The sequence below is a fragment of the Eubalaena glacialis genome, chromosome 10, assembly GCF_028564815.1.
Source record: "Eubalaena glacialis isolate mEubGla1 chromosome 10, mEubGla1.1.hap2.+ XY, whole genome shotgun sequence".
Classification (NCBI taxonomy): domain Eukaryota; kingdom Metazoa; phylum Chordata; class Mammalia; order Artiodactyla; family Balaenidae; genus Eubalaena; species Eubalaena glacialis.
In genome coordinates this window covers 116,593,882-116,616,671 of record NC_083725.1, presented here as the reverse complement: position 1 = coordinate 116,616,671, position 22,790 = coordinate 116,593,882, and the positions used below count along the sequence as shown (strand labels likewise).

The following is a 22,790-nucleotide window of genomic DNA, read 5'->3' as shown; positions in this document are numbered from 1 at the left end:
AGAAGAACATGAATCACCATTCAAGTTACTAAGACCCTCCTAGCGAGGGTTAAAACCAGGAAGAGAGAACAGGATTTGGACTCAGGTACCCAGACACTCACACACACCCCCCCAAGATAAAAGCCAAACCAATTCCAAAAGGCTCTCTTTGGTACAATAGCAGAGCCATTAGGGGACACTGTTCTCTTAATACATCTTCCACAGTTTGCCAGGGGAGAGGAGTAGTAGGTATTCCCCCTCATTGGGCGAGGTGGTGCGGTAGGCAGCCATTACCCAAGGGAGCAAGGAAAGCACTTCACCCTCATTGATGGCCCCATATAAGTGCTAAGGGGCAGCCCACAGCTGTGGCCACAGCCTTATTAAGACCAAACGTTCTTTCTTCACAAAACCGCTTACCTCCAGAAGCCCAAGGACACTCTTCTTTCATTCCACCCTCTGGAATAACTACCTACTCAAGAAATAGTGTCTTACCACGAGGCCTACTTCCAAGATGAAGATTCTATCTTTCCCCCGGAGGTACTTCCCTATACCGGCAGGCTTCAATCTTCTCATACCAGTCACAACTCTAGAATACCTCCTCGCTACTGGTGAACTTCCTCAGGATCCAGTTGAACAGACTGCCTTCTAAATTTCAAAGGATTCTAGCTAACAACAGTCAAACTCAAGACTATAAAGCTCCTAGACATCAGCTCATGGTTGCATATTCCTATTTCTCAGTTTTATTTGTTGGTCTAATTATTAAGCATCCAACTTTCAGTATGATTCACCCAAAGCCAATGTGGTTAGGCTCTATATGAATAGTACAGTCAGGTTCCTAGGTTTATTACTATATGGTTTATACTCCTGCCTTGCTTTTACGTAGTATTATAATTTTTCTAAGTAATTTTATATGGATTTTTTCATTTCATTGGGAAATATTTCTCTTCCACGATAGTTCAAAGATGTCCTTGCAACTTTACTAACCTTTCTAAAACCCCAGAGTTGATGGATTAAGGTACAATAGAAACCCTCTGAACAAGTCCCTGGAAGGCGAAGGCCCACTGACTACATCAAGAGGGCCAGGAATAGAGAAGGCAGTAGAAATGAGGAGAACCAGCATCAACACGTAATGCCAGAATGGTTAGGCTCTGATGGGGCTTTGCCTGTTGACACCTGTTTGACTCACTTCATGTGGAATCTCAAACTTAGCCAGACTCCCACCTGTACCCCCCAACCTAAGCCATCAGATCACTAGACCCTATTCTTATATACACTTGCTATTTATATTTCCTTGCATTTCTCTAATATTCTGCAGAGTTCTTTATTCCTATGCAAACAAAGAGAGAGAGATTTACCTCTATCTAAATTGAAATCCAAATTGGGCACCATACACAAGTGGTATTTCTTCCAGTTAATGAAATAAGAGGTATCTTTGAAGATAGTAGAAGTTGGCTGCTCCGGATTTGGCAATATCAGAGGCAGACCTGAAGGTCCATATAGAAATATGTATAGTTGCTAAAGAAAACTGCAAATTTTTAGTTTTTTATAACTGTATTTATATGCATAAAACAAACACAACACTGACCTGGTTCACACTCTCAGAAATAAACTAGTGTGCTAGGCGATTACATATTAAGCCTTTTCCACATTAAGGATAGGTGTGAGGTGCCAGAGATAGATCCACTAGAATCCCCAGGAATTTATTTTGGGTTTAATGAGTGTGAGCTACAAATATAGTATTGGGACAATTCGTTTATTTACTGCTCCTACTCATTAAATCATAGGTTTGAATGGTACCACAGGCTAAACACTACACTGTACTAAGTTCTGGGGATACAAAGATGAATATACAGATTTAATACTTACCTTCAAGTTATATTTATAGTATGGGAGACACATGTAAAAACCAGTAAACTGTAATATGATGTGATACATTCTAGAATAAAAGTATATACAAAGGAATATTTCCCAGTAAGTATTTGAGTATATTCAGATTGAGAGGGGAACACTTCACCTTCTGCAACCTACTCTCTAACCAAGACTAAGGAAGGTAGGCCCTTAAATGGTTTCCTTCTCTTGACTTCTCATTCCTACCCTCACCCTCCCTGTAACCCAGTGTTTCTCAACCTTGGCACGTTGACGCTTTGGGCCAGATGATTCTTTATTGTGGGGCTGTCCTGTGCATTGTAGGATGTTTAGCAGCATCCCTGGCCTCTACCCACTAGATGCCAATATCACCTCTCCCTCCAGTCATAAGGATCAAAATGTCTCCAGACATTGCCTAATGTCCTCTGAGGGCAAAAACACCCAGTTAAGAACCACTGCCTAAACTCTGTTGTCCCCTGAACCAAGGCTAATAAGACCAGAATATATATTTTCCTGTATCTTTCTGTTTTCATCCTCTTTTTCATAGGGTAAACATGAGGCATTAAGTGTGAAGATTAAAATCCTTACCCAGTAGGCACTGGGGCATTACTGAAAGTCACAACAGAGCAAAGGGAGGCAGTGCCTATAAATGAAGTCTCCATCACAAATCCAAGAAGGCATTAACACTTTAGCTGAGGCCAACACATTCACTGTTTAGAGCCAGGGGAGATTTTAGGTGCTGCAAAGAGTGGAATATCTGAAGAGTCAAAATGTGTGAATGTCTTTTAATTGGGTTGTTTAAACTATTTACATTTAATATGAATACTGTTATGGCTGAGTTTAAATCTAGCATCCTGTTACCTGTTTTCTATTTGTTCCTTGTATTTTATTTCCTTTTTTTTTCTTTTCTATTTTTGGATTGGGTATTTTTTATAACTCCATTTTATCCCTTTTTTTGACTTATTAGTTATAACTCTTTGTGGTATTAACTTAGGGATTGCTTTAGGCTTTACAGTATACAACTCTAACTTATCACAGTCTGCCTTCAAGTGATATTGTAACAGTTCACTCATGTATAGTATGAGAATCCTTCAACAATGTACTTCCATTTCTCCCCTCTTGGCCTCAGTGCTATTGTCACACATTTTACTTCTACACGTTGTTAAGTCTTATACACTGTTGATATTTTTGAACAGTCAATTATCTTTTGAAGAGGTTTTTTAAATAGGGCAAAAATCTTTTATATCTACCCAAATAGTTATGATTTCCAGTGCTCGTCGTTATTTGAGTAGATCCAGAATTCCATCTGGTACCATTTTCCTTCCGCCAAAAGCATTTCCTTTAACGTTTCTTATAATACAGGTCTCCTTGGTACATCTGAAATATTTTTTATTTTGCCTTCATTTTTTTTTTGAATTTTTGAATTTTATTTTATTTATTTTTTATACAGCAGGTTCTTATTAGTTATCTATTTTATGCCTTCATTTTTGAAAAGTATTTCCTCTTGGTATAGAATCCCACATTACCAGTTTTCTTTTCTTTTATTACTTTAAAGACGTTGCTCCATTCTCTTCTAGCTTACACTGTTTCCAGTGAGAAATCTGTGGTAATTCTTATCTTTGTTCCGCAATATGTAATGTGTCTTTTTATCTCTAGCTGTTTTTAAGATTTTTTCTTTACTACTGGCTTTAAGCAATTTGATTATGGTGTAATCATACACCATATAATTTTCTTCATGTTTCTTACATTTAGGGTTCATTGATCTTCTTGGGTCTGCAGGTTTATAGTTTTCATCAGATTTGGAAATTTGGGGAACATTATTTCCTCAAATGTTTTATCTGCCTTGCCTCCCTGCAGGACTCCAGTTACACATCCCTGAATTAGGCCACTTGAAGTTATCCCACAGTTCACTGATGCTTTGTTTATTTTTTTAGAGTCTTTTTTAATTTCACTTTAGTTAGTTTCTAGTGTTGTGTCTTCAAGTTCACTAATCTTTCCTTCTGCAATGTGTAAATCTGCCATCAATTTCATTCAGTATTATTTTCATCCTGAAAATTATATTTTTTTCCTCTAGAAGTTCAATTTGGGTCTTTAAAAAATCTCTTCCATCTCTTTATTTAATATGTTCAATCTTTTTTTTTTTTTAATTTTTATTTATTTATTTTTGGCCGCGTTGGGTCTTCGTTGCCGTGCGCGGGCCTTCTCCAGTTGCGGCGAGCGGGGGCTACTCTTCGTTGCGGCGCGCAGGCTTCTCATTGCGGAGCACGGGCTCCAGGCGCGCGGGCTCCAGCAATTGTGGCACGCGGACTCAGTAGCTGTGGTGCATGGGCTCAGTTGCTCCGCAGCATGTGGGATCCTCCCGGACCAGGGCTCGAACCCGTGTCCCCTGCATTGGCAGGCGGATTCTCAACCACTGTGCCACCAGGGAAGTCCCTAATATGTTCAATCTTTACTCTCACTTTTTGAACATGGAATACAGTTATAACTGTTTTAATGTCCTTGTTTACTAATTCTATCACCTGTGTCATTTCTGGGTAGGCTTCCATTGATTGAAATTTTTCTTTCATTATAGGCCCTATTTTCCTGCTTGTTTGCATGCCAAGTAATTTCTTATTGGATGCCCAGCATTGTGAAGTTTACCTTTTTGGGTGCAGAATATTTTTGTATTCCTATAAATATTCTTGAACTTTTTTTCTGGGACACTGTAAAGTTATTTGGAAACAGTTTCAGTCTTATTGGTCTTACATTTAAGCTTTGATATGTGGGACTAGAGAATCCTGTAGGCTATGGCTAACTTTTCCCCACTACTCAGGCAAAGCCTTCTTAAGACTCCACCTCATGCCTTAAGAAGTATGAGGCTTTCCACCCTGCCTGATAGGAACAGGAACTATTCCCAGCTCTGTGTGCATTCCAGGGATTCTCCTCTGTCTGGAGCTCTATTTCTGTGTATTTATTTCCTCTTCAGTACTCTTTTCTATAAATCCTAGCTGTCTAGACCTCCCTGAACTCTGAACTTTGTCTCCTCAACTCAGAGAGATCCACCAGACTCCAGTTGGGTATCCCCTCCTGGTGTTGTAGCCTGGAAATTCTCTCTAGACAGTACAGTGGGGCAAACACAGGGTTCACTTGTTTCTCCTCCTTCTAGAACCACTGTCTTGCATTATCTGTTGTGTAATACCTGAAAACTGTTGTTTAATATAATTTGTCCATTTTTTCTAGTTGTTCAAGGTAGGAAAATAAATCCAGTCCCTGTTATTTGATCATGGCTGGAAGTGGAAGTTCCTAAATCCTTTGACACAATCTCATTGGCCTTTGATAACTTCCTTGCTTTCTGGCCCAACAAGATACCCAGCTCATCTTGTACATTTCTACTTTAGGCCCAGAATCAGCCACTTCTCCTTTTTAGTGAGCAGTGGTATTTAGAGAACACATTCTGAGTACCAGCAGTGTTCATTGCTTCTAAGGTTTTTTTAGTGGATAGAGCTAAGAAATATATAATTTTTAAAGTCAGAAAAATTGAGGATTCACATTGGTATTTTCAATTCTGTCTCAAAGTTACTTTTAAAAATTCTTATTTCTTTGAATTTACACTCATATATCTTCTATCTTATGCTAAAAAATTTGGTTCCTAACAATGTTAACATAATTACTTATTTGTTTTTACATAAGTATGCACACAATTTCAATATAATAATACCAATATTACTACTAAGAATCAAGACCACTTAATGAATTTTAAGAGTTCTTTGCAGTTCATTTCATCCTTAGAATATCCCACCAAGAATGTACAGTCAAAATACTATGTTCTAGTCAGTTGAATTAATTCTTCTTCTTGTATGGATTATGACAGTAATATAATATATAGGTAGGTTCATTACCTTTTATCTTGAAGAATATTTTTACTGGGTATGGAATTCTAGGTTGATGATTATTTTATGTCAGGACATTAACACTATTATTCTACTACCTTCTGTTGGTATGAGGAAGTCAGCTGTCAGTTTCTCTTTTGAAGAAAATCTGTCTTCCCTGGGTGATTTTAAGGTTTTCTTTTTGTCTTTGATCTTCTAGAAGGTGTGGATATATATAGATATATATTTTTTATAAATTTATTTATCTATTTATTTTTGGCTGTGTTGGGTCTTCGTTGCTGCACACGGGCTTTCTCTAGTTGCAGCGAGCGGGAGCTACTCTTCGCTGCAGTGCGTGGGCTTCTCGTTATGGGGGCTTCTCTTGTTGCAGAGCACAGGCTCTAGGCGCGTGGGCTTCAGTAGTTGTGGCATGCGGGGTCAGTAGTTGGGGCACACGGGCTTAGTTGCTCGGCGGCATGTGGGATCTTCCCGGACCAAGGCTTGAACCCATATCCCCTGCATTGGCAGGTGGATTCTTAACCACTGCGTCACCAGGGAAGTCCCAAGGAGTGGATATCTTTTTATTTATCCTGCTTGATTGTTCAGCTTGAAATCTGTTTTAGTTGCTTCAGCCATTAACTCTTCAAATATAGTTTCTGCCCCATTTTTCTCTCTCTTCTCCTCTGGAACATGAATTAAATGTACATTAGAATGTCTCACTGTTTCCTCTCACTGTTTACCTCTTCTGTATTCTCCGTCCTTTGTCTCACTTTGCTTTGTTTTGCTCAGTTTTTGCTATCCTTATATTTCAGTTCACAAATTCAGTTATGCTGTGTCTAATTTGCTGTTAAACCTGCCTACTGAATTTCAATACTGGTTATTGTATATTTTGGTTCTACAATTTGTTTGGTTCTTTTTAAAATTATGTCACATTTAATAGTTTCAGTTCCCTGGCAAAATTTTTAAGCTTGCCTTTCATTTTCATAAACATAGTAAGCATACTTTTTTTATTTTTAAAATCAGTGTCTGATATTAGCAATTATCTGGAGTCCCAGCGCATGTTGCTGTTGCTTTTGTTTTTGTTAGCTCTTGTTCACGCCTCCTTGTCTTCTCTTGTACCTGATTGTGTGTGTGTGTATATGTTAATGTGTGCATGCACATGGGAGCTGGATGTTATATTTAAGTATTTGTTAAATAATTTGAAGCATAGATGCAGTTATCTTCCTCTAGCAAGAATTTCTGTTTGCTTCTACAAGGCATCTGGGAGACTTAGAAATTTAGAATCATCTTAAACCAATTTCAAAGTTTAAGATTTTCTGGCCTGCCTAAATCACCCCCCAAAATAAATGCACACCACTGAAGGATGGTTTATTTCAGGTTCACCTTACTCCTTAAAGTATAGCCTTTTAGTTATCCCTGTCCAAAACAAGAGGTGTCTTTAACAGCACTCCCAAGCTGAGCAGGCCCTGAACTCTTTGGCCTTCTTCTCCTGCATTGATTCAGAAGTTGTCTTAGTCTCTCAGCTGCTTGCTCTAATTGGCAAATGACACCAGGGCAAAAGAGCCCTCAGTGCTGGGCTCAGCTTTTTGTAATTCCTTTCTTTCCTAAATCAGGGCCCAGAAATTCCTCCCTATTCACTAGCTGTTAGATACTTTTATGATGTCTTGGTATTTCATCCAGCCTTTGTCTTCATTAGGAGGGTTGGTCTAAATTACCTAGTTTGCCATTTTCAGAAACTGAAATCCCACCAGTTTTCATAGTTAGCTCTCTCTCTTTACTAAAACATCACCTACCTGGAGTCTTCACTGACCATAATATTTAAAATGACATCCCCATCACTATCTCTTTACCCACATTATTATATCTTCACTGCACTTATCACTACCTAACATCCATTTATTTATTAAATTTTCCCATGAAAATGTAAACTCCAAGAGGATAGAAAATTTGTCTTATTCCCTCTGGAGAATGGGATGAGGACGAAGAGAAACTTTCATATTTTATTTATACTCTTCTGTATGATCTAGATATTAAGAAAAAGCATGTTTTAAAATATGAAATGTCCATGCACAGCGTTTATCACTATCCTGGCTCCTTCTTCCTCCTTAAAGACGTCCTCAGCTGACATTTAACATACCAGGACCTTGGCCCTCTTCTGTTCTTGTTCTTTATACTCTACTACAACTTCCTTTACTCCTACAGCTTCAATCATATAATCATAATAATACTGAACATTTACCAAACACTTATATTATGTGTCAGGCAATATGCTGGGAGCTTCACATGGATTATTATATAGTTAACCCTAAAACAAACAAATCCCAAAAGAACAACAAGAGAAACCTTTGCAAGGGAAAATAAATAAGTCTATGAAGTAGGTATTATTATCCCCATACTAAACTGAGGAAGTAAAGGCTTAGGCTGGTTGAGTAAGTTGTGCAAAGTCACACAGCTAATTAGTGGTGAATCTAGCATTTTTACTCCTGTGTCATGCTCTAGCCATAGCACTATACTATACTATAGGTACCTATGGAGAAAACTCTGAGGCTCTAAAATCTATATCTCTAAATCTGACCACTTCCAAATTCCAGACCAAAATTTCTATATGGCTGCTTGCCATTTTTAAAGGATGTCCTGCAGGCACCATAAATGCAACATATGTAAAGCCAAACTAATCTTCTTCACTCCTCAGATCTGCTATTTATAATTTCCATCTTGTTGCCAGTATCATTATTCTGTCGGCCATCTATGGAAATCTTTTTTAACAGCTTTACTGAGATTTAATTTACATATCATACAAATCACCCTTTTAAAGTGTACAATTAAATTGGTTTTAGTATATTCAAAAAGTTGTGCAACCATCACCACTATCAGTTTTAGGACATTTTTATCACTCCCAGGAGAATCATTCCCCATCTATTTTCTGTCTCTATAAATTTGCGTATTCTGGATATAGAGTTCTTGACATCAACTTTAGCCATTCTCTGCCCCTAATCTCTCCCTAGCCAAACAATGAACTGGTTACCTCATCATGTTGATTCCTTCCAGTGATAAGTCTCTCCTTTCCATGCTCATCACACTTTTAATTCATGCACTTAATAGCTCTTGCCCAGCTCACTTACTTATTTACTTAGTGATTACCGACGTCTCTCTCCCACCCATCCTGTACAAGGCTGCTAGAGATTCCTAAAACATTTAATGGTTTCCCATTATATAGAGAATAAAGTTCACACTCCTTAGTGTGGCACTCAAGATCCACCATATTCGACTCCAAACTACTTTTCCAGCCTCATCTCTCCCTCTTGCACCATTTATTCCATGCTTCAGTCATACTGGATTATATGAAAACAGTGTGGCACGTGTCATATTTTATAGTTTTCAGTTTCTTGGAAAAATTCTCAAGCTTAGCTTTCATATTGGATTTTTGTTTTTATACAAATCGTACCAGCTTCTAGATACAGAGTTTATATGCTAGAGGCTTTTCTAGAATTGAAATATAAAAATCCATTTTCAAAGACAATGAATTTGAACATTTTGGTGGACTCTGTCATCGAAAGGATATGGAAGCTGAAGAAATCCTATTCAGCTGGTTGGAAAAGACCTTTGGGCAAGGACAGACAGCAGCAGCTGGAGTCAGTATCAGCTCCCCCAACAAGCCCATTTTAGCCACATCATCAGGGATGAAGAGCATTACTGGATGTCCTAGCACAGGATGGATTCTGCTGCAGAGTAATTCAGTTGTACCAAATTTTGGTGTACTGTCAAAAAACAGGTAAGACAAATTTAGCTTTTTTCCCTCTTAAGAAATTATTTTAAAGGGAATTCAAAATTCTTTTTATAACCTCTAGCATATGCATAACCATATCATCCACCATATAAATTTTGTTGGTATAAGTAACTTGTGTCCCACTCAGTGAATCACAGGGAATGGAAAAAGTAGACAAATTGGCATTTCAGGAATTATAGCATGGCTCCTGCTTTTGCTGTCACTAATGGCAGTTTTATATTCTCAAAAGTATATTCCCTCCACTAAAATTACTCTATGGTTCTGAGCAGAAGTTTCCAAGATCATTCAAAGATCAGCATGGTGGGGGTGGGGGTCAGGGGTCCCTGAATCACAAATGGCCTAAAACTGGCTTCATGATACTTAGGTTTCTGCTTTTACACATGCTACACCTTCCCCTGAAGAAGTCTGAGGTTACTATTTGATAGGAGTAATAAGAAAAAATTGGGACATCTTTCTCTCCTAGAAAGAATCTAGTGAAATTTGGTATTTGCTTACTTTCCAACAGCTCTTTTCTAAACAGAAAAGAAATGTTAATGAACCTTTCCCCCTTTCTCTAAACTAATCAGGTCACCCAGGGAAATATGTCCACAAACATTGACTCAGAGGCTTAAACTCTTTCAGTAAATCTATGATAGCAAGCTGTCTGCCTGTAGGGATTGTATGATGCTAGAAGATTACTAAAGAAAGATGTGGGGTGGGGGTTTTGTGTCCTGCAGATATTAAAGAATAAAACATAGTCTAACCTGGGAGGTAATTTTGGTCAAAAGTAAGAAAACAGACTGAAAAACCATAGGCAGTCTCTTCAAGCCTTAAGATCCTATGACTACCAGTGTTGATTCAGGGCATATAAGTGGAGGCAGAAACTACTGAATAAAGAATAGATTAGTTGGACTTAAACATAAGTTAGGCATTTTCTTGCTATAATTCATGTTCACTTTGGGTTCTGTGGTAATTGGATAGTACAGGAAGGCAAAGCCCAGGGTTCTATTCCATTTATTTTCCACCTCCTCCATGGATTTTTTTGCAGTCTGAAAAAGGTAGAGGTGGGAAGAAAGATCATTTCTAAACCTATGCAAAATGCTAATACACAAGCAATAATATACAAAGAATTCCTTTGCAGTCATAGTATCTCTCTAGCCAAGAGTTCAAGTAATCTTTAAAGTCATTCCTCTCTTCTCATGTCTAAATGGGATTGGAGTTAGCAGGGTTTGTTTTGTTTCATTTACAGAAGAAATTAAGGCATGGAGAGGAGAAGGAACATGCATATCCTCAGGTCAATTAGAATATATTCAAGGAGCCAGGAATAATAATAGTTTTCAATACAGATAGCTTAAAATTTTTACTTTCAATTTTCTTAGAGAATCTGACACTTGGCACTAAGAATTGACAACTGAGACCATTTTCAATTTCTGCCCACATTCATACTCATAGTAAGAGAGTAAAACATGGAGAGGGACAACAATGTTTTCCCCTTCACCTCACATAATGCTGATAGTTTACGACAAGAGCAATTCCATTTGACAGGTTCAAAGTAGGTTCATTCTCTGCCCTGCAAAGCAAAGAAAAGCTAAGCCATATCTCAAAGATTCTAAAACCAATCTCTGCCTCTTACAAATTTTGGCCCATGAGTACCAACCCCAGAGATTACTGAAATTTAGTAACCAATTAACCATGGGGAAAATGTCTATTTTTAAGTTTTCTCATTCTAGTGAAAGGGAAAGTCATGAAAGGTTTAATCTACTTACTCATTAAAAACTAATCTAGAGGGCTTCCCTGGTGGCACAGTGGTTGGGAGTCTGCCTGCCAATGCAGGGGACACGGGTTCGAGCCCTGGTCTAGGAAGATCCCACATACCGTGGAGCAACTAGGCCTGTGCTCCACAACTACTGAGCCTGAGCGCCAGAGCCCGCGAGCCACAACTACTGAGCTCGTGTGCCACAACTACTGAAGCCCAGGCGCCTAGAGCCCGTGCTCCTCAACAAGAGAAGCCACTGCAATGAGAAGCCTGCGCACCACAACGAAGAGTAGCCCCCACTTGCCACAACTAGAGAAAGCCTGAGCGCAGCAACAAAGACCCAACGCAGCCAAAAGTAAAATAAATAAATTTATTAAAAAAAGAACTAATCTAGAATAAGAAAATGTGGGGGGGCGGGGTCTCAGAAAATTAGTTTCAAAGTGACTTCGAGTCAAGAAATCAAACTGTGAACCCACTGGAAATAGGACAATAATGACTGAGAAAAATTGTAGAGCCACTACATAAACTTAAGCCATGGATTAAGGACTTACCCAAAGATCTCCATGGAGAGGATTCCATTCACCTTTACACTAAAATTAAATCTAATCTGCAAAATAAATGGGATGTGATATTTAACATGAACCAGAATAGGGATTAAAAATTTCCATACTCAATTCCTAAAGGAGAAGATATTCTTTGTATCACCTTTTTTTTTTCCATTGCACTTTCCCTAAACATACTTAACACTTGTCTGTGTTCAAATTCTGCATCTTAAATACATTGCGTTCTACATTACAATTCCAAGTAGTCACAAATTATGAGGAAATACTACCCTTTTATCCTCTGCTGTTCTCCTAATGTATCTCTTCTCCCCTTCTTAAATGAATTATCAATTTTTCTCTCTATTGTTTCCATTGTTTTCATACATGGAATATTCCATGCTTTTTTCTTCGTTTTTTCTTCCCCTATCCCCATCTCTTATGTCCTCCTTCCAATTTACTTCACTGTTCTAATTATTTTATACCTTCAACCTCTATTTTTCTTTCTATATAATATAATGGGTAATAAGGAACTCTAGAGCCAGACTGCCTCATTTCAAATCCTGGCCCTGCAAGTGATTTAACCTCTGTACCATATTTCCTTGGCTATAAAATGGGAATGATGATGATAAAACCTACTGCACAAGCGGTGTTGGCAGGGTTGAATGAGTGAGTACGTGGAGAGCACTTGGAAGAATGACGGGCAAACAATTAAGTACTGAATCCTGCTTAAGACAGAAAAAGTAGGAAATGTGCAAGAAAAAAAGGGGAAGTTATATAGCATACTTAATTGTGTGCAACTTTATGAACATATCAAACTACAGGTAATAATAAAAATTTTAGCTTTCCAGAGTTCAAAGTATTTTATCAAAATTTCCTTAGTTGCTCTTATAGTCACTTTAGAAAAAAAGGAGATAATCAGCAAAGTTTATCATCCAGGTTTAAAAGAAAAATGAAGCACAGAAGAGGGAAACGAGGTATCCAGAGTGATACAATAAAACAGTAAGGCAGTGAAAATAAGAACCCAAAAGAAAGTTCTCTCTATATCCAAGGGCTCTCAACTATGTCACATGACCAACATCAAGCCTGCCTTAGGGATACAGGAACCAAATCAATTCAATATTAAAACTTTTAATCATTGTAATTAAAAGAAAGAGGACCAATCAGATCCTTCCATGCCCTACAGAGTAGAGGTCTTTTAAAAACATATGACTTAAACAAGAGAACCGTTATTGTGCAAAAGAACAGCTTACCTTGGGGAGCACAGTGATGACTTTGCGTAAAAAATTCCTTATAACCAGGCTATCTGTCACCAAAGTTCTGGGCTTTTCATGAACCTGTAACAACATAACAAAAACATCCACCGCACATACACAAACCCAAGAGCACAAGTGAATTAAATTATGGTATTTCTTTTTATAAAAGTAACTACACCTCAGAAAGCTTTTCAGACATCCAAGGGGAAACATCTTTGGGTCTGAAAACTGAACACCAAAGGTAACCTAATAGCCATCACTTCTTGGGCTAAGGTACCTATTTCATGGAACTTCAGGAGATGTGAACAAATATCGGAGTAAAACCCACAATCTCAAAACCACCTTTTGGAACAAATTTAAAAGTAATTTAGATTGGAGCTGAGAAGAGTAACTCTATCTTTACTATTCTAATGTGGGTCAATCTGTATTAAGAATCTGAGTGGAGTCAAAGGAGCAGGCACTAAAAAGAACCTATTTTTAAACCTTAATCCATTCATCCAAACATTTATATTTAAGGAAAAGTTGTAAAGCAGAAAGCTCAAAAGTCAGAAGACCTGTGTTCTAATACTGGCTCTATAAAAATTACTTCAGTAATCATGAAAAAAAATCACTTAACTTCTCTGGACCTTATTTCCTAATCTGCAAAACAGGCATAAAACTTAGCCTTTCAACCTCACAAAACTGTTTTAAGGACCAAAGAATAATCTGAAAATATATGTTAGACATGGTAACAATAATAGATACCATTTGATGAATGCCTACTATGTGGCAAGCAATGTGCAGGTGCTATATCTACAACAATCCTCAAGTCAGGTATTACAATCCCCTCTTTATAGATTTAAAAGAATGAGGCTCAGGGGCTTCCCTGGTGGTGCAGTGGTTGAGAGTCTGCCTGCCGATGCAGGGGACACAGGTTCGAGCCCTGGTCTGGGAAGATCCCACATGCCACGGAGCAACTAGGCCCGTGAGCCACAACTACTGAGCCTGCGCGTCTGGAGCCTGTGCTCCGCAACAAGAGAGGCCACGACAGTGAGAGGCCCGCGCACCGCGATGAAGTGTGGCCCCCGCTCGCCGCAACTAGAGAAAGCCCTCGCACAGAAACGAAGACCCAACACAGCCAAAAAAATAATAATAATAAATTATTTAATTAAAAAAAAAATGAGGCTCAGAATTCCCTGGAGGTCCAGGGGTTAGGACTCCGAGCTTTCACTGCCAAGGTCGCATGTTCAATCCCTGGCCGGGGAAATAAGATCCCTGCAGGCCCTGCAAGCCCTGCAGCGCGGCAAAAAAAACAAAAAACAAAAAATGAGGCTCAGAGAAGTTATGCAGCTTACCTAAGATGTTCAGTAATAGAGCCAGAATTTGACCCTAAGTCTATCTAACAACAATTGTCCATGCTCTTTCCAATAAACCCTGATACCTCCATACAAATATAAGATTTATCACTTAATGAGGGCTTTCTCTATTCCAGGAATGGTACTAAATATTTTACTTATATTACCTCATTTACCCCTCACAGAAACCCTATTAGGTACATATAACCTACATTTTATGGATTAAAAAAATGAATTTCAAAGAGGTTAAACAACTTTCCCAAGGTGTGCCTGATCTGGCTCCAAAGCTTTAGTATTAACCACTTTCCTATACTATATTTAATATAGTGTCCCTAAAACCGAAGTTAAAATGCGTCTCCGAAAAAATGGAGAAGTCAATGAAGAAGAAATAGAGTCAGAAATCAGTAAGTTCTTTTTCTTTTCTTTTTTTAATAAATTTATTTATTTATATAATTTTTATTTTTGGCTGCGTTGGGTCTTCACTGCTGCGCGCGGGCTTTCTCTAGTTGCAGCGAGCAGGGGCTACTCTTCATTGTGGTGTGCGGGCTTCTTATTGCGGTGGCTTCTCTTGTTGAGGAGCACGGGCTCTAGGTGCGCAGGCTCAGTAGTTGTGGCGCACGGGCTTAGTTGCTCTGCGGCACGTGGGATCTTCCCAGATCAGGGCTCAAACCCGTGTCCCCCGCACTGGCAGGCGGATTCTTAACCACTGCACCAGCAGGGAAGTCCAACCAGTAAGTCCTTATTAGTGGCTCAGAAAACACAGAGCCATGTACTAGGTGTATATTAAAGGAGAAAAACGGTCTCAGACCCCAAAATCTCATAACACAATAAAGAAGAAACATGTAAATATCTAATAAAGAAGAATAAGCTATTATAATACTTTTTATAAGTACACTGAAAGAGAGATCAAGAACTGTGCAATGGCAGCCCCAGCTGACATCTGCCTGCAACTTTATGGGAGACCCTGAACAAAAATTTAGCGCCCCAATTCCTGACCCACAGAAATTGTGAGACATAATAAATGATTACTGTCGTTTAAAAAAAAAAAAAAAGAACTGTGCAATGGGTGGGGATAATTAGAAAAACTATTATAAAATATTTGAAAGTATTAGAAAAATGGATGGGGATTATTAGAAAATTCTGGAAACAAATCTAGGATTATTCACACATGTAAACAGCAGTAGTTAAACAGTAATTGCAGCATACATACCATAGTCACATCCTTCTTTTAAAATTTTTTATTATAAAATGTTCAAATAGTAGAAAAGCAATGGTCTCCATTTAAAGCATTTCCTATACTTAACACTTCCAAAAAAACTTCTTGGAACAGTTTCAAACTTTTGTAACTTTAGTGATTATAGGGTATATCACAGAAAGGGCTTAATTATATCTAGCAGTAAGGCAACCAAGTAAGTGAAAGTTCCTTGAGCAGCTACCAGAGAGGGTCTACAATTAGTAAGGATGGGAACTACCATTTACTGAACACCTGCTACATGCCAAGCAGTTTATATACAAGTAGGAAATATCCCCACTTTATGGATGAGGATAATGACTAAATAAGCGAATTAATTTGTCCAAGGTCACACATAGCTAATTAAGTGGCAGAACTGGGATTCAAACCTAGATCTGACTCCAGAGCCCACATTTCACTATGAAATGCTGCCTCTCCAAGAATGTTCATTTTCTGTACACATAGCTATCTGAATCAGATACTACGTAATCTATCATTATTTTTTATGAAGCCTGATGGGCAATGCTTATACATGACTACTGAATATGTATGTGTACTTATTGACTGATAAAACACTTAATGTCGCTTATCATGTACTTAGGCTTACAGAGATAAATAAAACAATCTCTGAATTTGAAGAGTTTACACTTAAGTAGAAGAGAAAGACAAAATAAATAATTTATATGACAATGTGAAGAAGCTTTATGATTTAAATATATAAGAGATGCTAAAGAAATACACAAGAACGATTGGCACTAATCCAGACTGAGAAGATAAAGTGACATAATGTCAGGTCAGCGGAGGATACTTAACACAAAGCAAATAGCTCCTTTTAAGATCCACTCATAAATTATTGAGAGAGAGAGAGAGAGAGAGGGAGAAAGAGAGAGAGAAAGAGAAAGAGAGAGAGAAAGAAAGAAAGAAAGGAAGGAAGGACGGAGGGAAGAAAGAAAGAAAGAAAGGAAGGAGGGAAGAAAGAAAGAAAGGAAGGAAGGAAGGAAGGAAGAAAGAAAGAAAGAAAGAAAGAGACACTACACAGTCTTTTACAGCCTTTTACAGTTGGGTGTTAGAAACCCAGTACCCCAGGCCTGACATACCTTCAGAAGCAGTGAATTTACTTATGTGTTGTTAGGAAAAAACATATGCTGCCAGCCCTGGGCAGCAGAAACTACTATTGAATCACATGTTTCAGCCTTTAAATACAAGTCTAATCATATGATAGAATATAGGAGCTGTTTTATATTTTCAAACATGAACTTATGCGGTTATGGGCTCTATATGACTTTCTAAAAGAAAGTCATTGTCTCTCTCTCTCTCTCTTTGCTTAAATAGGTAAGTAGATAGATGACAGATAATAGAGAAATAGAGAAATACAAAGATAGATAGATAGGTTTGTATGTATATATGTATATCTCTACCCATTTTATCATTTTGTATCATGGCAATAATAAATACAAAAATGGATAAATCCGTCAAGAAGATCTTGCAAAATCAAATTGTTTTTGGAAGGACATGTTATCCAGCCTAATGGACTCCAAGATGCAGGACTGACTGAGCATAAACATAAAACCAGCATCTCTCTTAAATGAAGTTTTCCTCAGTCTTCCCTGGAATTAGCTCTCCTCACATGCCCAAAGCAGTGGATCATTTATTACTGCTTTTTCATGGAGGTCTCCATTCCCTAGCCTTTGCTATAAACCTTGCCACTTGACCCTTCTTCCCAGTTGAGATATACGTGTATGATGAAATCTTTCACAACCTCCCCTTTTTCTCTTCATTCAAAAATCTTTTAAATAGGGACTTCCCTGGTGGCGCAGTGGTTAAGAATCTGCCTGCCAATGCAGGGGACACGGGTCAAGCCCTGGTCTGGGAAGATTCCACATGCCGCGGAGCAACTAAGCCCGTGCGCCACAACTACTGAGCATGTGCTCTAGAGCCTGTGAGCCACAACTACTGAGCCCGAAAACCACAACTACTGAAGCCCGTGCACCTAGAGCCCACGCTCCGCAACAAGAGAAGCCAACGCAATGAGAAGCCCACGCACTGCAACGAAGAGTAGCCCCCACTCGCCGCAACTAGAGAAAGCCCACACGCAGCAACGAAGACCCAATGCAGCCAAAAATAAATAATAAATAAATAAATAAATTTATTTAAAAAATAGTTTAAATAGCTGCACAGTATCAGAGACAATGAGATGTAATAGAGCAAATGCTTTCAGGAAATCCTTGTTCCTCTTAGGTTATCCTACTCTTACCCCTCCCCACCTATCACCAACTGATTACTGGGCACTAAGCTCACAGTTCTCCTCTGTACTCTATAAGCTCACAGTTCTCCTCTGTACTCTAAGTCCTGCCATCATCTTGGCTGACTTCCACATACAAACAGATGACCAGTCTAAGCAACAATTTGGTCTCATAATTCTCTGACCTCCTCAACTCCAATGACCTTGACCTCCACTCATTTCCAGCCACCTACTTCCACGGCCATAGATTGGAACTGTATTGCTCTGGAAGGCTTAAACTAAAATGTCCCACTCGTATGTGAAAAAATATGCGCCAAGATGTTAATAGTGGCTACCTTGATTAAGTCAATTATCTGTACTCTAAATGCACACTTTGATTTTCCTGAGGGAAACACTGCTCTTGCAATACGACAAAACAAAAAACAAAACAAAAAAAGAAAGAAACTTTATCACACTGATGACAAATTTTTGTTCTTTCAAGTCTCTGAACTTCTTATACCCAGAAAATCTGTTTTTCAATCTCATCAAAGACCTCTAGACCTTGACAACTTCCCATTGGGTTAGGTACCCTTCCTCTAGGCTACCTCAGCATCAGTGCTTACCTCTATCATGATATATATTACACTGCATTGTAATTATTTGTTTACTTATCTATCTTTTCCTTTAGAGTCCAAGTTCCTTGGGATCAAGTAACACGTCTTGGGACTCTGTCTAGCACAGTGAAGCTGTCGTGAACAAACACAGGTTTCTGAGTGAATGAATGAATATTGAAACAGCACTGATCAATATGAGTAAGACTTTGGTTCAGATTCTAATTCTGTCCTTAACTTTGGTATGACCTTGGGAAAGTCAGTCAAATTCTCTGAATTTCAGTCTTCTTGTATCTGTAAAATGGGGTGATGATAATCCTTGTCCTATCCATTTCATAGAGTTGTCAGGAGGCTTAAATAATATATATGTTAGGTATAAGAATTACCATTGTTTGTTCAGACTGGCTAAAACACATGATTTCCTTTTCTAGAACTACTTTCCTTGGCTCACTGAAATCAGCTTTTTTATTGCTACTTGACATTAATAGTTTTAGAGCTGACTAACCATTAATTGCTCCAGATTGTTTACCCTTCGTTCCCCTAAACAAGATATGGCACAGCCACGGATATCTTTTGTCCCGATACCATACTCATTTCCTTTTAGAAGAAGGATATAATTGTTCCAACATGGAGAAAGGCCTCCCAAGTGCTTTTTGGGAGAACGTTTAAAGTACTCTAATTCTTTGTCTCCACCAGTTCAAAGGAAGACAAGATAGGGGATCAGAGAATTGTTAAAGGGAATGGAGAACTCAATTGTCACTCTCATAAATCTGGGCTACAAATAAATCAATAAAGATCTTTAAACCAACCTAATAAAAATGTATCTAAATAAGATCTGCACTGGGAATCCATTTTTATTTTCTTTTTCAGGAGATCCAAATTCAAATAATGGTTTACTTCAGTGGTTCTCAAATTTACCTGCACATTAGGAATCATCTGGGATTTAAAAAATATTCCAAAGCCCAGGCCACACCTCTTACGGACTGGATTGTATCCCCCAAAATTCATCTGTTGCAGCCCTAGCCTCCATGTGACTATACTTGGAGACAGGGCCTTAAGGATGTCATTAAGGTTAAATGAGGTCATAAGGGGGGGCGCCCTAATCTGATAGGACTGGTGTCCTTGTAAGAAGAGGAAAAGACACCAGAAGGCTCTCTCTCCACATACATACAGAGGAAAGGTCATGTGAACAGTGACAAGATATCTTGATCTTGGACTTCTAGCCTCCAGAAGTATGAGAAAATAAGTTTCTGTTGTTTACGCCACCCAATCTGTGGTATTTTTTTTTAATGGCAGCCTAAGCAGACTAATCCAGCACCCTAGACCAATTAAATCACAACCTCTTGAAGTGGGACACAAACATCACTATTTTGAAAGCTCCCAGGTGATTTAAAATCGGCACACGGAAGTTTGGGGACCAATGTCTTATTTCATTTCAACTTTGAACTATAACGGACCTAGACTTTTCTTTCCTGTTATTACATTTGTAGAAAAATAAGAATCAAAACATCATTAATTTATAGAACCACAGCAAAACTTGCCTCAAAAATCATCTGGAAGGGTGTTACCCCTGACACGTCCTGAGAATAGCTGGCTTCCTCTGAAGTCCAGCTCAGCTCTGCAGAGAGTCCAGGCAGTATAGACTGTATTCCTGTGTGAGAAGAGATGGTGGCAGAATAGAACAAGCAGTTTGCATAAGCACCAGAGTTTCTGGAGTTATTAAACTGATGAGCCAAGAAGTCTCTTCCCTGGTGAAAAGATTATCTGCAAAATTTTAAATATGACTGGAGATGGCTATGCATCAGCAAATTGTTTAAACATTTAGAATTACTTTATGGGGATGAGACATTTAATCACATGTTTTCAATTTTACACAAATTGAAAATTTGCTAAATCAATTTGTATTTTCACTTAATTTCCACAAGGTCATATCCAATGCCACAAATCTTCAGAGTTGATAGCTCTAACTGATATTCTTATATTTTTTAATAAATCAATTCATTATTTAATAACACAAATCCAGTAAGTGAGCTAATTTAGAACTTAAAACAGAAAAATTCAAGAATGACCCTCTCAGGCATTTACCTAATACAGTATTGTCCTTTAATAGGTAGTCTTTAACAAAGAAAAGCAAACTCTTGCTAATTTAATTGTCAATTAACCACGTTGTATATTTACATATATTGATTCAGAACTCTTTACACAAAGCATCAGTGAGTCCTGGATCATCATCAACAAATAGAACCTCAAAGTATGCACCATCCTTCTTTCTTTCTGTACCCTGGCACTAACATTATAAAGAGAAAACCCCCCAAATCTCCCATTTTATAAAATGCCATCCCTTATTTCCCCTCTATAGTAGTATTATAATGGAGAACTAAATATGAATAAAAATATATATCTCAGTCTCTGAACGTTCTACCTTATAAATGAGGTTGACAATGTTGATATTATACAAGAATTCAACTTAAAAATTTTAATAACAATAACATATATCCTAAAATAATAGCACAACTTTCTTCTAAAACATTCATACCATATATCTAATAAAGCTTTAACCATCTCAAAGAAGATCAAGTTCTAGCTATCAATCTTAATGGGCAATATTTTTCTTGCCATTAGTTTGTTTTTCAAATATAATTCAGTCACAAAGCTTGAGATAATATGGCAGCAAGGTTATGCTACACTGAAGTTTAATGAAGTTGGCACTAAACCAGGATGACTTACATCAATCTTCAGTTTTACCACTGACTGACTTTCTGACCTAGGGTGACCCCCTTTTTTCTGTGATTCAATTACCTTTCTGTGAAATAAGAAAAAATTGTTCCTCAATCCTGTAAAGTAGTAATACAGTGAAAAATAGGGAAAACATGTAGATACATGAGAAAAAGGTTTGTCAATAACTTGGAATTCTCTAGAAATCTTAATAATGATTTTTTTTAAATGAGTAGTTATTTGGGGGAAATTAATTTCAATTAACTCACTCCATACACCAAAAAAAAAAAAAAAAAAACCAGATGGATTGACTAGAGTTAAACGTGAAAAGGTAAAACAATAGAACTAAATAAAAAGCCTTCTATTTCAAGATAAGTCAAGCATATGTTGAAATTTCATCTTCCCATTCAAACACATAAAATGATAAAACAAGTATTTTTAAATTTTAATAAAACATAGTCATAGGGACTTCCCTGGTGGTCCAGTGGTTAAGACTCCACGTTTCCAATAGAGGAGGTACGGGTTTGATCCCTGGTCGGGGAACTAGGATCCCACATGCCGTGTGGCACAGCCAAATAAATAAATAAATGAATGAATAAAAATTAAAACAAAACAAAACACAGTCATAGTGAGAAAAAAAGAAAAGAGAAATCTTTATAGACCAGAAATAGAGAGGTATTCTTCCCTAATCTTCAGAAAGGAAAAAGAGAGAGAGAGAATCCACAATGGTAAGTAAGGACCAAAGATGCCCCATGTTTGAGGCATGGAATGGAAAAAAAGAATGAAGCTAATATTGCAACACCAACAGGTTTAAGAGCAAGAGCCACAGAGGCCACACATAGGAGGTATAAGCAAGGGACCAAAACATGAACAAAAGCCAAAGGTATGCAACCTGCCTACCTGAGGGTTGGTTAAAAGCCAAGTGATGCTAGTAGCAGCATCAGTGATGCAGGATGAGGGCCTTAGAGCCATGTAATATAAGTACGGATGAGACTCAGAACTATATATTCTATTAAGATACAAGAGCCTCTTATCTTTCCACTCAAGCAAAGTTTAATCCAAGATACGTGCCCTGCAGATTAGGGCTCAGCAACCCAGAGAACCTCCTACTGGAAGGCTGTCAATGCAGGATGTGTTCAGGACAAAAGGGTCATGGACAATTAGCTCTTAACTAAAAATTACCAACCAATGAAGACCAATACCATGAAAAATAGGACACATATCAACCAACAAAATGTATACCTGAGGAAATAGAGTTAATAAAACAATCTGAAAAGAACTTTAAAAATAAGTGCTCTGTATTTTATACCCTCAAATATAAAAAGAAGCCATGAAACAAGAATACACTGCCATCAATTAAACAGCAAGTAACAGCCAAAAACCCTATTAGAAATCTTAGAAATTGAAGATACAGTGTTTGAAATGAAAACCCTATGGATGGTAGATTAGACACTATAAAAGAGCATATTTAAAAGAAAAGGTAGTACTTGAATGTCCATAGACGCATGATTCATAGTAGGAAAAAGTGGAAACAACTCAAATGTCCAACAAATGATGAACAGATTAACAAAATATGGAATATTATTCAGCCACAGAAAGAAATGAAGTACTGTTATATGCTACATACTAACATAAATGAATCTTGGAAACATTATGCTTAGTGAAAGA

The 22,790-nt window shown here is 37.8% G+C and overlaps 1 protein-coding gene across 1 annotated transcript in view; it reads right to left on the bottom strand.

Annotated features, from left to right (window-relative positions):
• Nucleotides 1–22,790, bottom strand: part of TOP6BL (TOP6B like initiator of meiotic double strand breaks) — a 91,768-nt gene that overhangs the window by 27,336 nt on the left and 41,642 nt on the right. Inside the window, exons 4-9 of the mRNA XM_061202128.1 lie at nucleotides 19,949–20,058; nucleotides 13,008–13,091; nucleotides 11,767–11,822; nucleotides 10,958–11,029; nucleotides 9,256–9,451; nucleotides 1,335–1,485 (exon numbers count right to left, since the gene is read on the bottom strand). Coding sequence (XP_061058111.1) covers nucleotides 1,335–1,485; nucleotides 9,256–9,451; nucleotides 10,958–11,029; nucleotides 11,767–11,822; nucleotides 13,008–13,091; nucleotides 19,949–20,058 — 669 coding nt within the window. The remainder of the gene's footprint in view (nucleotides 1–1,334; nucleotides 1,486–9,255; nucleotides 9,452–10,957; nucleotides 11,030–11,766; nucleotides 11,823–13,007; nucleotides 13,092–19,948; nucleotides 20,059–22,790) is intronic.